We start from the raw sequence: 14,150 nt of genomic DNA, 5'->3' as shown, positions 1-14,150 counted from the left end.
TCCCTGGATCTTGAAACCATTTTTAAGGGGTCAAGAATCAGCAATGAAAAGAAATCTCCAGATGCTGTCCTGCGCCTGTCCATGTCCCCAGCCATCCAGATGTGCAGGCGAGCCGGCTCCCCTCACCCGGGCCCCGTCCCTCGCCCACCCCCAGCTTACGCCCGGCCACACCACCTGCTGCTCACGGCTACTGCCCAGCTGTGCTCCACAAGGCAGCATAACCGAGCTGAGCTCCGTGGGGGCCTTATTCCCACATCTGCCCCCACACCGGGCAGGTGTCCGCACCCGCCTTCGTCCAGGTGCCGTTTGGAATGGTAACTCCTAAGCTCCTGCAGAGAACTCTGCCTTGAAGTGCCTTTCAGGTGATATCGTCCAACATCCAACCCAATCTGATATCCCAAACCTAACGAACTCAGGCAGTCCGGTCATAAAACCCTGAAGCCAGCTGACCATCCAGGAACGCCAGGATAGCAGTTTCATGTGCGCACACAGAGACTGCTGTGGACGGAACCGGGTCCTGCTCCAACACCAAGGCTGACAGCCACTTCAAGTCCCTGCAACTCCATGCTCTGGCCGGATTTAAGAGCTGAGTTCTGGGCAGCCGCGGAGGAACCAAGGCTGGAGCCAAGGCCATGTGGGCGCCCATGGCATGGAGGGCGGGAAGCAGGCGCAGAGCTGGCTTTCTGCCTCTGGACTCTAGGCTTTGCGGGATGCGGAGCAGGCGCGGCCCGGCTGCGGAGATGGAAAGACAGGAAGAGCTCGGGCTATCAGGACACATGACCACTAGGGCCCCCTAGACCCGTGTCCCCAGAGACGTGTCTTCCTGCGCTGGTGGAATGTGGAACAGAGGCAAGAGAAAAAGCCAGTCTGAGCGAGCACAGGGGAGGAGGAGCTGACAGGTCCCAAGCTGTCAGCCTCGCACTGGGGCCGAGCCCAAGGACAGGGCTCAGGAGGCAACTTCGAGCTGGGCGGGGCAGCTGGGGCAGGACGAAGCCCAGGCCTCAGGAAGGCAGGGAAAAGCGGGGTACCGGGCGTGGCCAGGCAGAGGGCTCCCAGAGGCAGGTGGTGGGTCAGACATCCCAGCGGAGCCCCCACGAGCTCTGCAAGTCGTGAGCGCACCAGCTCCCCTGAGGAAGGTCCATGAAGAACCTCCAGCCCGCTGACAGGAGTGCTCCCCAATGTGGGCGAGTCCCCTCAGAACACCAACCACCGCACGCCCCAAGCTGCCATGGATCACGGTGCGGAGGGAAGCCTCGGACGGGGCAAAACCGGCCACATCCAAGGAGGGAGCACGGCCCGCGTCCCCCACAGAGCCAGCCCTACGTGGAAACCCCGCGCTCCCCGACAGCCACAAGAAGGGGGGACATCTCAGGGAGAGCCTGAGTGACAGATCCACTAAGAACAGGGACACGGAGAGAGGCAGTGGCTGGCGCGCCGCAGACCCTGGGGGGGCTGCCAGCACTGCGGCGGCTCTCAGAGACCCGCTTCCGTCTCAGTCCTGAGTCAGACGGTGGCCGCTGCTCCCCGTGAGGCATCTGGGAAGGGGCAGCACCTGCTCTGCTTTCAATGGATACATTTCCAAAGATATGAAAACCCAAATCTATCAAGACTCTTTTAAAATGAAACTTGAAGATCCTTTTTATTTCTTTAAATTTTATTTAGAGAGAGCAAGCATGAACGGAGAGAGAAGCAGGCTCCCCGCTGAGCAGGGAGCCCAATGCAAGGCTCGATCCCAGGACCCCAAGATCATGACCTGAGCGGAAGGCAGACGCTTGACTGACTGAGCCACCAGGCGTCCCCTTAAGGTCCTTTCAGGGCAGTGAACAGTCAACTTTAGCCAAAGATGGTCCCCATCATCTCTGACTCTGTCCTTTGATCCCCAGCCCCGGGGAGCTAACACCGCATGAGACCGCCGCCCAGGGGTGAACCCACCGGCTGCTCCCTGCAGGTTGGTGCCGGGCCACAGCTCCTGGGCAGTGTCTGTGTGAACAGATCTTCAGAGCCTCACGCTAAGGGGCACTGAGGAAAGACATGTGGGGCTGGGGGGAGTCAGAGCACTCGGGGCGTGTCCCTGGTGACCCCGGAAAAGCCAGCGAGCAGAGAACAGGAAATGGGGACCGGAGTGTTCAACATGGGGCTGGGAGGCTGCCTGTAGATGGAGCCCCTGAAGGCGGAGCCTGACGTGGGGCTGCAGGCAGGTGGCCGAGGACGCCTACAGAAGGGGCCACACTTCCCAGTGAAGCTGCTGTCCACGTGCCCCTTGGGCTGCGGGCCCAGGATCCAGGAAAGGGAACCTCGGGAGCCCCCCAGGCTTGTCTGGCCCCAGTGCAGCCAGTTTCTCACACCCAACGCTTCTCCACACCTAACAGAAGACACCACTGTATGTGACGGGCTGAAAACAAGGACGAGACACCCCCGGAAAGGGAGGAAGAGCCCCTCGTAGGAGGGCTGCTGCTCCCAGCGCCGTCGTCCGAGAGGGAACTGTGGGTCATATTCTCCGCACTCCTGTCGTGGTGCTCACCCTACGTCTGCCTCTGGAGCGAAGGGGGCTGTGGCGGGCAACGGGTTCACTTACGCTTGGCATAGACGTCTCTACAAGACACGCCCGTGATGTCCAGCTTCCGCAGGTTCTCGCAAACGCCATACTCTGCAACAAGAAACATGTGCTGGAGATCACAGGCCAGAAGTCACGAGGCCACAGAGAGACAGACAGGCTGGGGGCAGGGAGGGAAGGTGCATGCCGAAGCCTTGGTCCTGTCTTCCACGCCGGAGTCCGTCCCTCGCCGCTGCACCCACACTCGCCAGCGAGGCCCTCATCCTGTGCTTAGACCACACTGGACAAAGCAACAATCCACACTATCCCAAGAACCTCCAGAAGCTTAAATGCACAAACCCCAAATCACACAATCCCCAGCTCATGAAGCGTATGGCACAGACTCGGGGGTCTGCGAACAGCACACTGCCGTGGCAATGAGACTGTCCTTGGTGTCAGGGTCCCACGAAGGCCCCCAAACCTGCACTGCGGCTCCCCGTGCCGCCGGCTCTATTACACAAAGCCGCGGGCCTGTGAGGGGAGCCCGGGGCAAGAGGCCGGATGAAGGCCTGAGGAGGAGGCTGCAGCACACCCCTTCGGCACCGGCCCCCGACCTCAACCCGCGACGGAGACCCTGGATGCCCTCCCGGCCTCCCCGGCCTCGCCTAGCTGACGGTGCCTTCCTGCTTCCTCCTCCCTGTCCCTACCCCACCCCACTTTCCCAAGTCACCCACCTCAGCTTCCCAGCTGAGACCTCGGATCCTTGGGGTCAGGTCCCAGCGAGGGTTTGCAAGGAAAGCACCACACGGTGCTCATCACCACGAATCCAGAACTGCCAGGGGGCCAAGCGCTGACAGCGACCAGCCCGCCTGGTACCACCAGCCTCTGCGCAGACCAGGCACCCCTGTATCCGACCTGGTTGGCAGGCCTGAGCACGGCCACCGCCTCGTCCACGCCAGCGAGGAGAACACACGCACAGAGAGGCCCGGGACTGCACAAAGCAGCAGAGGTCGTGGTGCGGGACCCAGAGCAAAGCCCCGATGGGACGCCGCTCACGGGTGAGCACAGCGGGGGCGGGAAGCATGCTCAGCGGCCCCACTGCCCAAGCCTCACACACTCCCCACCAGGACTCGGTGCTCATCCGGGGCGCTGGGGCCCAGCCGGGGCCTCGCGCACAGCCACTGCCCGTCCCAGGAAGGGCCGCCGAGGCTGGGCAAGGCGGAAAGCTCAGTGGTCTGTCTGAACCGTGGGTTCATGCAGCGTGGCTAGTAGTGGCCGAGGGCTGTCCCCTCATGATGTCACTCCGGATGGTGCCTATGTGGATGTTATCAGCCCGAGCGCATCTACACGCTGACGGAGTCCAGCAGTACTGGAGGCCAAGCTCCAGAGGCACAGAGGGCAGAAGGTATTTGGGGCGAGGGAGCTACTCGGCCAAGTCTCTCCCCGCAGGCCTCCCAGGGAGCCTCGTCATGAGGCAGGGAGACGTGAAGTTGAAGACTCCTAATATGTAAATCACCGCCTTGCGGTGATCAGGCAAAAAGATAAAAAAAGATGCGTTTCATCCTGCTGCCAAGAACATGGACTCTCTCCCGCAGGACAATGCAAGTGGAGGAACCTGAGAGCACGTGCAGAGGAATACACACCCCCGTCCAAGGGGGTCCCCAGCATGAGAGACCACAGCTTGTCCCAAGTCCTGCTCCCCCCGTGGACCGGCCAAACGGGCCACTCTCGCTCTGGTCAGCAGAGCACACCGGAAGAGCCGGTCTACCCCACTCTCACTGAGAAGCGCTCTGCTCTCCGTCAGCTCTCTTCACCGCCTGCCACTGGCTCTGTGCTGCCCGTGGCGACCAGGTGGCTCCCCCGGAAAACCTGGGCGGAGCCACCACTTGGGCTCCCCATAGCCACTCTCTTTCTCCTGTGCAAAGGAAGCACTTCAAACCTGTTACTGCGTAACAAGATCCACGCCCGCAGGTTTGCCGGGTTTGCTTCCCAGGGGTTGGGGGGGGGGTTCTGAACGGACAGCGGCCTTTCTCGGCTCCAGGGGCCGCTGGTGCTGCCAGGAACAGACACCCCCGGGTCTCTCTTACTGCCTCGGTGACGAAGGGGGTGGCTGCAGGGGGCAGGGGTCTTCTCCTGTCATGTGTGTAGTGCTGCAGGCAAGACACCGTGACTCTCGGTGCAAACGGTCAGATACGGGTCAGAGCCCTAAAAACGCACCTGGGTGTGCTCCCGTGGCTGACGGCACCTGAGGCCCACGGCCAGGCCCATGAGGCACTGCTCTTGGTGCTTGGGCACGTCTCTGGGCCCAGGCGGTGAAGACTGGTGACGTGGCTTACGATTTCTGAATCAAACGCCAAACACACTCCAACCTGACAGGAACGATGCTTCTGAATGGCTGTGAGGGTGTACCCAGGACTGCCGCCTCATCATAAATTCCTGCACATGGGGCACCTGGTGGAACGTTCGCCTTTGGCTCAGGTCATGATCCCAGGGTCCCAGCATGGAGCCCGGCATGGGACTCCCTGTTCAGGGAGGAGCCTGCTTCTCCCCTCCCTCTGCTTCTCCCCCTGCTCCTGCTCTCTCTCTCAAATAAATAAATAAATAAATAAATAAATAAATAAATAAATTTCTGCACGTGTCAAGAAATGGTATTGCTCATGCGGCACGGCAACTAAAGCTGCACAAGCAGATAAGGGAACCACAAACACCTCCAACAACCAGAAGGAAAGCAAAAACTAGGGTGCGGTGCTAACAGACAAAGCGGTCCTCGGTGGGTTCTTCTTAATGTTCCCGAAAAGTTAGACTAAATCCACAAATGTCACTCTGACCCAACCGTTCCTACAAGAATTGTCTGCTATTTTCCACTTGCCGGGAAAACTTTTGTTTTTAAAGAGGGACTCAGAACACCACCAGAACAACCCTCTGATTGTTCTATCCACGTTCCCATAAGTCTTCAAGGGAGCCGGTCCTTACAATAGCTGGAAGGCCCGGGTACTCACCAGCACCGTGTCTCCTTCCAGAAAAACAACAAGTGTGAACTTTGCCCTTTGACACAGGTCCTGTCCCCGCTGACGGCCAGCGGGCATGCCACCGCGCTGCCTACAGGCGCTTCTCAAGCCAACGCTGGATTTGGTGTTCCAGGCTGTCGGTTCAAAAAGTTCCCCTGACAGGGCGTCCGGCCAGCTCACTCAGTGGAGCGGGCCTCCTCAGCTCAGGGTCCTGGGCGCAGAGATTATGTAAATAAAAACTTATTAAAAAAAAAAAATAGTCCTCGCTAGTCTATTATATAAAGGAGCTTAAGCAATTCTTTTCTGGAAATATTTACTCCGAAGACAGCAAAAACAAAACACAACAAAAATCTGGGAAGGGAGAAACATGGGTCAGCCAGACTTGGGGGATTTACAAAATGAACCGGCCGTGCTGTGCAGAACAGGGATCCAGCTACCATTCTGCTTCTGGGTCCAGCCCCCAAGAACTGAGAGCGGGGGCTCAGATACGGCTGCGCCCTGGCTCGCAGCAGGACAACATCCAAGAGATGGAAGCGTCCACGGGCAGCTAAGCACACCAAACCCCGTGGTCCACCCACCCGATGGACTGTTACGCGGCCCAAAAAAGGCAGCAAACTCCGTCATCTGCCGCAGTAGGCATGAACCTTGGGGACACCGTGCTCAGGGAAAAACCAGGGTATGGGGCACCAGAGACAGCCGGGACAGCGGGTGTGGGAGGGGGCAGGGAGCAGGTGTGTGAGGGCCGGAGCCGAGGTGTGCAGGACCAGCGAGTGAGGGGGGCGGGTGGGGTCCAGGTGAACCTACCGAACAGCGGACCATCAGGGCCCTACGCTTACAACGGTCCGAACAGCCGCTGTTGCTTAGTATGTGTTACCATAACAAAAAATTAAACTGTCACTTCAAACATTCCAATCGGAAAATTTCCGAAGAGCTATCTGAAAAAACGTTTTGCCAGGAGGGAGAAAAAGCCGTGTACTTGGGCAGAGTAGGATCAACACATCCGGCAGCCTCCTGTGACCTCCGGCCCTGTGACCTCAGGCCGGGGGGTGGGGGGGGAGGTGGGGGGGCAGACCAGCAACTCCCCGGCCCCACGGCGCATTCCTGAACATGCCGAGTCTGCTCAGAGTCTGCGGGTGGGAGTGGGCTCGCTCCCCCTCCCGCCCCCCGCGGGTGAACCCGGCAGATCCGGCTCTGGCTCCCAGAGCCTCCCGAGGCTCCTTCCCCCGAGAAGGTGGAGAGGCAGCCACCGCGGGGGCTGGGATATGCACGCGCGGAGCAGAATGTGACTGACAGAGTGGGCGCTGTTCCACGGGGCCCTGAGTCGTCCCGGGAGGCCGCCACAGCGGGGACCTAGTCCCAGTCACCTGGTCACCGCCACTGAGGGGGGCTCCCCGCCACGCCGGACGGGTGCGGCACTAAGACACGACCTGCTGCGAGTCTGTGGGCAGACGAGATCCATCCGGAAAGGGAGGTTCTCCCCCAGCACTGCGGGGAGCTGGGTGGCACAGACAGGAGTCCACAAGAAAGGTCTCAGGTATGGACAGAGGTTGCCACGCAGGCAGCGCTATACCAGGAAATGTGGGGGCGCGGGGGTCCAAAGAGGCCGCTGCCCCACTGGGTATGTCTGAGGCCGGAGGAACGGAGACGGTGAGCCAGACGTGGTGCCGGGCAAGCAGCGCGGAGCCAGGGCGGAGGGCCGTGGGGTGCACCTCCCCGCCACCTGCTGTGCTCTAAGTAAAACTCTGTTTGCACTAAACTAGGGGGTAACTATACTCCTTAGTAAAATAGGGTTCACACTTTTACTTCGGAGGATGAACAAGAAGTCAAAGGCAGGGCTGGGGGCTGGGGGAGGGGGCCCTCCACCAGGCGGGGCAGGGGTCTGGCAACCAGGCCCAGGCTTCCAGCACAGCTGTCGGGGCCAGCACCCAAGGACGCCCCTCCACCCACAGAGCTCAACCGCTCTACTTAGCTAGTACCGTAACTGGATGAAATTTTTGTTTTTTTAAATAATGTAGGAGATCTGGAAAAACACTCTGCAGCCACCCCTTCTTAGGAGGCAAGACTGTAAAACTCAAAATCTGGACACGGCCCACAGGTGTCTCCAGATAAACACCGGGAACACTTGGGAGGCAGAACAAACAGTCCCCCAGGACGGCGGAAACCGCCTACAAGATCAGCATGACTCGTTCCCAACGAGTCCAGGCCACGTAAAGATAAACAGTCCCTGTGCCAACGGACACTGTGAGAAGCCGCACTCCCGCAGCGAGACGACTCTGACCGCAGTCCAGCTCTCGTGACATGCACCTGCTGGCCAGGGGAGGCCCATGCCTACTAAGGCCCCTGTCACCCTGAGACACCCACCCTTCCTGGCTGCATACCCACTGTCCCACTGCCCATGTATGAGACCAGGAGAGAAGCCTGTGAGCCTGACTCTGCCACCATCTCCCCCTGGACCTGGTCTGCAGTTTCCGACAGGTCCCTGCTCCTCCACTAAAACTCCACCCCCCTGGCCCGGTCAGGTGTAGCAGCCTCTCCATCGCCACCGGGTGGACACCGAGGGCATCGCTGGCACAGGCTGCTGACTCATGTGTTCCAAACCCTGCCCATCTCCGGAAAGGGCCTTCGTTCTCGAGAGGACACTTGTTCTCTCCAAAGTCCCAAAGACACCCTTGTCTTCACATGCCCTTTGCAGCCAGAAAGACAAACCGAGAGCCTCAGTGCATTACGTAATCCTCTTATAAGCACAGGAAAACAGTGACAATGGCCGTGCCTGGACCTCTAACAACCAATCCATTCTTCTTGGCAAAGCACCACTGTCCGATTAAATATGGCCGGGGGAAAGCTTTGCTTGATGCTCTCTGCGTACCAGGTTCACCTTCTAGCTTACTTTTTTAGGGCTGAAATAAAGGAAGTCTGAAAAAATGCTCCCTGTGAGGCACCACTGCGCTTCACCCTTTCCTGCTTTGCTAAGGGAAAGGAAGAGGTTTCTCTATAAACCAGATTAACAGATTCAACATGCCAAAGTACAGAGAACTGTTGTCCTTCCAAAGGACAAAGCAGAAGAAAAACACAAAGATTTCCCCCTCAAATTCTGAGATCCTAGGACAGGCGGGTTGGTTTCTCTTTCCCATGGTTAAGACCCGTGTCCCTACTGCCTGGACAGTCTGTTTATCCACCTGCCAACCCGCCCTCCCCACCGCCAAAACCAGTGGGCTGAGCAAGGATCCGCTTTAGAGGAATCATAGAAATCCCTAAAGCCAAACTTAAAATGAACAACTTGCCCAGTTTACCTCTTCCCAAAACAATCCTCCAATTTCAGTCGTATTTAACAAAAAACACATTTTTTATTTTTTTGAATCAGAATCATATAGAATAGAAACATTTTCTTTTGTTTGCAAAAACAGAATTAAATACTGGTTTTTAAATCCCCATTTCTGTCATAAAAACCATACATTATTAGAAAAAGATTATTCTTTTATTTTGGAAAAGAATTATTCCTAATTATGATGGAATGTAATCCCACTTTACAACAAATCAAGATATTATATACAAATGTTCTGTATAAAAAAAAACTTACCATCAAGAGCAGAAATGACCAAGTTATATATTATATATTATGTATTATAATATATAATACTATAGTATTATATACTATATAATACTATAGTATTATATATTATAAATTCAAAACCAGACATCGACAGGAACTGAGCTGAGTAATATAAAATCCTTGCATCTGAATACTTAAAGCTCAGTACGGAAGGAGAATATACACAGACGAGCATTCCCTTTGTTTCTAATTTTCTTTTGTTACTGCTTGAATATTCTGATTTAGAACTACGGTCTGAATGTAGACTTCAAAATTCACCGAGTAAATGTGAGGTATTAACGCAAAAAAGCCTTGTCAGGGTCAAAGGCAAAATAAAATAACGCACTTGGCTTCTACCCTCAGAAGTCTGAGAAATGATGACTTATTTATAGCCCCACACGCCAGTAACTGCAGGCGGCCCACAGCCAAAGGAGTGATGCATCAAAAAAGTGTTTACCCTCACCCTGGCCAGGGCCTGCCCTGGGGGCTGGGCTGGGTTTGGGTTGGTTCCTGTAGGGAGATAAGTATCCCCTAGTCCTCCGGCGCTTGCCCCCCAAGCTTGCCCCAAACCAGGACCGCAGACTCAGCCGACCGACCCAGCCGCTCAGCAGCCACCTCTACTGCCCTAGAGAAACGCCACTAGAAAATATTTAACCCAACAACTCCGGTATGCAACAGACAGGACAGGCCAAAGTCCTACAAAAATAACTGATTCATTGCTAGGGCACTGGAAATTGTGAGCTTCTCACCAAACATCATAAACACAGCTATACCTGGTTTTAAGTTCCGAGCTCTACCCCCCACCCTCCAAACTCATCCTGTCGTTTTAGGATCGGCCCTTAAACACACACGCATCGTCTGCACCCTGGAAGTCAATCATGGCCCCAAATTCTTCGAAGTAGTAAAACACAGGTGTGTGCTATTCTCTTTCCCACTTCCCAATTTTGTGGCTTGTTTTCAGTCCTGGGAAATCCAATTATCACAAGACAGAAAGCAAGCACGTAAACAAGCAAATACACTAATGAGTCTCACTCCTTCTCCCAAGAAACTAAAAAATGGAGCCACCATACCCATCAGGGCTAGACCAGACCCAGAGGCTGCACTCCAGGACACGTGAGGGGCCAACTCACCCCTCAACCAGCCTGAGATCCGGCCTCCTGCCCACCAAGGCTGGGAGGGCTTTGGTTTTTACCTAAATGGACCTGGGGCTTTGGCCACATCAGCTCACCTTCACCCCGTGTCTAGATCAGGAAGATGAAGGAAGGGAGCTAAGAGAACTGAGACCAGACCTGTCCCACAGCTGATGGTTCTCATACAATAATGAGGCTAAGCCTATGAGACATCTGTGAATACCAGAGGGGGCAGCCGGCCAAGCTGGAAACTGGGGCTACCAGAACAAACTAGTGAAGTCAAAGACCTAGCAACCAGCTTCCTAACTTTCCGACAAAAATCATTACTTAAGCCCAAAACACTAAGTTTGACTAACTCTGTAGCTTTCTGGGGCGCCTGCGTGGCTCAGTGGGTTAAGCCTCTGCCTTCAGCTCAGGTCATGATCCCAGGGTCCTGGGATCCAGCCCCCCATCGGGCTCTCTGCTCAGCGGGAAGCCTGCCTCCCCCGTTCTCTCTCTCTGCCTCTCTGCCTACCTGTGATCTCTGTCTGTCAAATAAATAAATAAAATCTAAAAAAAAACCTGTAACTTTCATGAAAGTCATCTGAAATGAGGTTAACCAGCTTATCACTATAGACTTTTAAGGATATGTCCTGAAATATTAAACAGAAATGTATCCAGGTGGAAAAAAACCAACAAATTAGCAAGAAAAACAAACAAACAAACAAACACATAGGGTAGAAAGTGAACAAAAAATAAGGATAAGCAAGTAAGAAAAACCCAAACTGCCAGTAATATTTTTATCCCACTGAGCCACCCAGGTACCCTGAAACTGCCAGTAATATTTTTAAATGTGCTCCCTCCCCAGTCATTGAACACATTCAAACGGAAATAATTAAAGATGGGTCGTTCAGAGTAGAGAGATTTGGGCAGTTACTGGATTAATGGGGTCACTTTGGGCAGCTGGACCAGAAATGACAGCTGCTTGGTGATGAGACCGTGCATGCCAAACGTGTGTGTGTCACCTTTCGTGACTCATCTGGTCATGCTCTCGTGTCAGGCGGGTAAGCTTCCCAGTACCTCGGCAGCACCTAGTCAAACTGCAGGGCTCACGCCTCCCCTCCGGCCGCCGTGCTTCCGCATGTCCGCGACCCCCATCCAACAGACAGGGACACTGCCCAGTGTTCCCGGAGTACAACAAACACATAAATAAAAATAAGGGCAGGAAAAAGGGTGGTCCCTTCCAATGACGAACCACCACATGGCATTTAAAAAGACTGAACCAGACTTAGATGCATTCACATGGGAAGAACAAACACAAGTTCACAAAGGAAAAAAGCAGATGCACAGACTTACAGCATGAGTTATTTCTAAAAATCACACATGACAAAATGTTGTATTTGGGGACGTACACAGGCATATGCACACACAACTAAATTAAACCCACAGACACCGGCCGCTTCTCAGAAAGGCAGCGCTGATGAGAGGGTAGAGGGGGCGCCTGGAGGGCTCCGTCAGCGAAGCGTGGGACCTTGGCTCGGGTCATGATCTCAGGGTCCCGGCTCAAGGGCAGTCTGCTCCTCCCTCTACCCCCACTTCTGCTTGAGCTCGCTCTCACAAGTGCTCTCTCTCATTTAAATAAAGTCTTTAGAAACATAAAAAAGCTAAAAGCGTTAAAAATTTAAAAAGGTAAAGGAATCAAAGACAAATATAATGAAAGAATGAACGTTTATTGGGGTGACTACAAATATGACTGTCTTATCATTTTTGTGTTTCTTCCCTTTTTAATTTCTCAAAATGGAAATATTCCTAGCTTGCCTGGCCACCATGGTGGACAGGAAACCTTGCTTCTAACTGTCTCCTACCCCAGGAAAACGGGACTGCGAAGTGCCACAGGTAAGGACTGCAGTCCTGAATCTGTCCCCCCGCTTCCTTCTACACCTTCATCAGGACTTCCTACGCTCCCATTAGCCCCTGAGAATTCAGCCTAAACTCTAACCCCAAGGAGTTTTGTTGTGGGTGGGTTTTTGTTGAGATTTTATTTATTTATCTGACAGAGATCACAAGTAAGCAGAGAGGCAGGCAGAGAGAGAGGAGGAAGCAGGCTCCCGGCTGAGCAGAGAGCCCGGTGCGGGGCTCGATCCCAGGACCCTGAGATCATGACCTGAGCCACCCAGGCCGCCCGTCTTACAAATTTCTAACACAAAAAGACCCTAAAAAAGACGCATTAACAACACACAAAGAAGGAGTCCCAAGAGATGCAATAAAACGGCCAGAAGTCTCCAAGTAAGGGGGCGAGCGCTTCTTGTGCTCTTTCAGCCACGCGGCCCTGCAGAAGCAGCACGTCCCAAACAGCCCCGGGAAGGCGGCGAAGCGCGTCCAGCGTCTCAAGCACCGGCGCCGGGGCCGCCTGCAGAGCAAACCCGGCGCCTGAGCCCTGAGCCCGGCCGCAGCCACAGGACGGCCGGGCCCTCGCGGGGGGCGTCGGGGCGGACAGGCCGCTCGGCACCGCCTGCGGACGCACATCCCGACGGCCGGGCAGCGGGCTCCCGCCGCGGCGGGCCGGGCTCTCGCAGGACGCGCACGGAGCAGCCGATCCCCGCCGTCCCCGCCGTCCCCGCACACAGCCGCCCGCACAGCCGCCGGCGACGGAGACGCTGCGCGCTCGGGGGTCCGCGGGCGCCGCTCCGGGGCAGAGGGACGCCGCGGACCCCGAGCTCTGCGCGCCCCGGCGGTCCGGGGACCGCTGACGGCGACGACCCGCGCCGACCCCACGCGTGCGCGTCCCGAGCGGGTCTCCGCGGCCGCGCCGGCCCCGAGCACCCCGACTCCGCACCCGGCGCGGGGCCGCAGGGACCCCGGCGCCCACCGGCGCGCACACGCGGGGAGCCCCGAAGGCCGGCGACGCAACCCTTTCCTCCCGGCCCGCCGCCCCCGCAGGGACCCCGCCGCCCGCCCGCGGGCCCCCGCACTCCCGGCCCCGCCGCCCGCAGCCGCCGGCCGCGCCCCCCGCCCTCCTCTGCGCCGCCCCGCGAGGCCCGGGGACCGGCGGCGGCGTCCACGCAGCCCCAGCTCGGGGCGGCCACCGCGTCGCCGGGCGGTGTCCACAGCCGGGGACGCCCGCCCCGGCCCCCGCGCCCCTCCCCGCGCCCCGGTCGTGGGCGGCCCCCGGGCCCGCGGCCGGCGCGCTCACCCTCCCGGCAGCGCCGCCTCCAGATGGTGTCGGTGTGCAGGATGCGGCGGAACCTGGTGCAGACGCGGGCCAGGCTGGGCAGGTCGGTGCCCGGCAGCGACGCGAAGATCTCCACCAGCAGCTCGGGCGGCAGCTCCAGCAGCGAGCAGCGCGGCGCCGGCGGCGGGCCCGCGCCCCGACCGCCCGGCGCCCCCGCCGCGGCCGCCGCGCCCGCCTCGATGCGCTCCTCCTCGGGGTCCGTGTCCGGCTCGCTGTCGGCCGCCGCCGCCTCGGCCGGGCCCCGGCGCTGCTGGCGGCGCCGACACCCCCGCGACGGGCCCACGCCGCAGAGCCGAGCGCACACCGCCATGCCGGCGCGAGGGACGGCCGCCGCCTGTGCGCACGCGCCGCCGGGGAGCCGAGCCCCGCCTCCGCGAGCGGGGCGGGGCGCGCCGGGCCCGCCCACGAGCCGGGGCCACGCCCCCGCGCCCCGTCGGCCACGCCCGCCGCCGCGCGCGCAGCGGGCCCGCTCCGCTCCCCGCTGCCCAGCCGCCCGCTGACGCCTTGGGGTCTCGGGCGGGGGTCCCGCGCCTGGGCGCGGCTCGGGGAAGACTCACCGGCGGCGGCTCCAGCTCGCACGACGGCAGCCCCCTCCCGACCGGCGACGTGTGCGACCGAACACAGCCCCGCCTGCAGCGAACCGGCCGACGCCCTCCCCCCTGCGCTCCGGGGTCGCGGC

At 57.9% G+C, this 14,150-nt stretch overlaps 1 protein-coding gene across 3 annotated transcripts in view; it reads right to left on the bottom strand.

Annotated features, from left to right (window-relative positions):
• Positions 1–13,796, bottom strand: part of FBXO31 (F-box protein 31) — a 38,891-nt gene extending 25,095 nt beyond the window's left edge. The window contains exons 1-2 of one of the 3 annotated variants that reach the window (XM_082711620.1): positions 13,433–13,796; positions 2,576–2,647 (exon numbers count right to left, since the gene is read on the bottom strand). In XM_082711620.1, the coding sequence (XP_082567746.1) occupies positions 2,576–2,647; positions 13,433–13,781 (421 nt within the window). In that variant the 5' untranslated portion in view covers positions 13,782–13,796. Of the gene's footprint in view, positions 1–2,575; positions 2,648–10,358; positions 10,378–13,432 lie in introns of those variants that run through there. The other 2 variants (XM_082711622.1, XM_082711621.1) reach the window with 2 other exon arrangements.
• Positions 13,797–14,150: the final 354 nt, after the last annotated feature.

This window comes from Mustela nivalis (genome assembly GCF_964662115.1).
Source record: "Mustela nivalis genome assembly, chromosome: 18".
Taxonomy (NCBI): domain Eukaryota; kingdom Metazoa; phylum Chordata; class Mammalia; order Carnivora; family Mustelidae; genus Mustela; species Mustela nivalis.
This window is presented reverse-complemented; position numbering and strand designations above follow the sequence as displayed.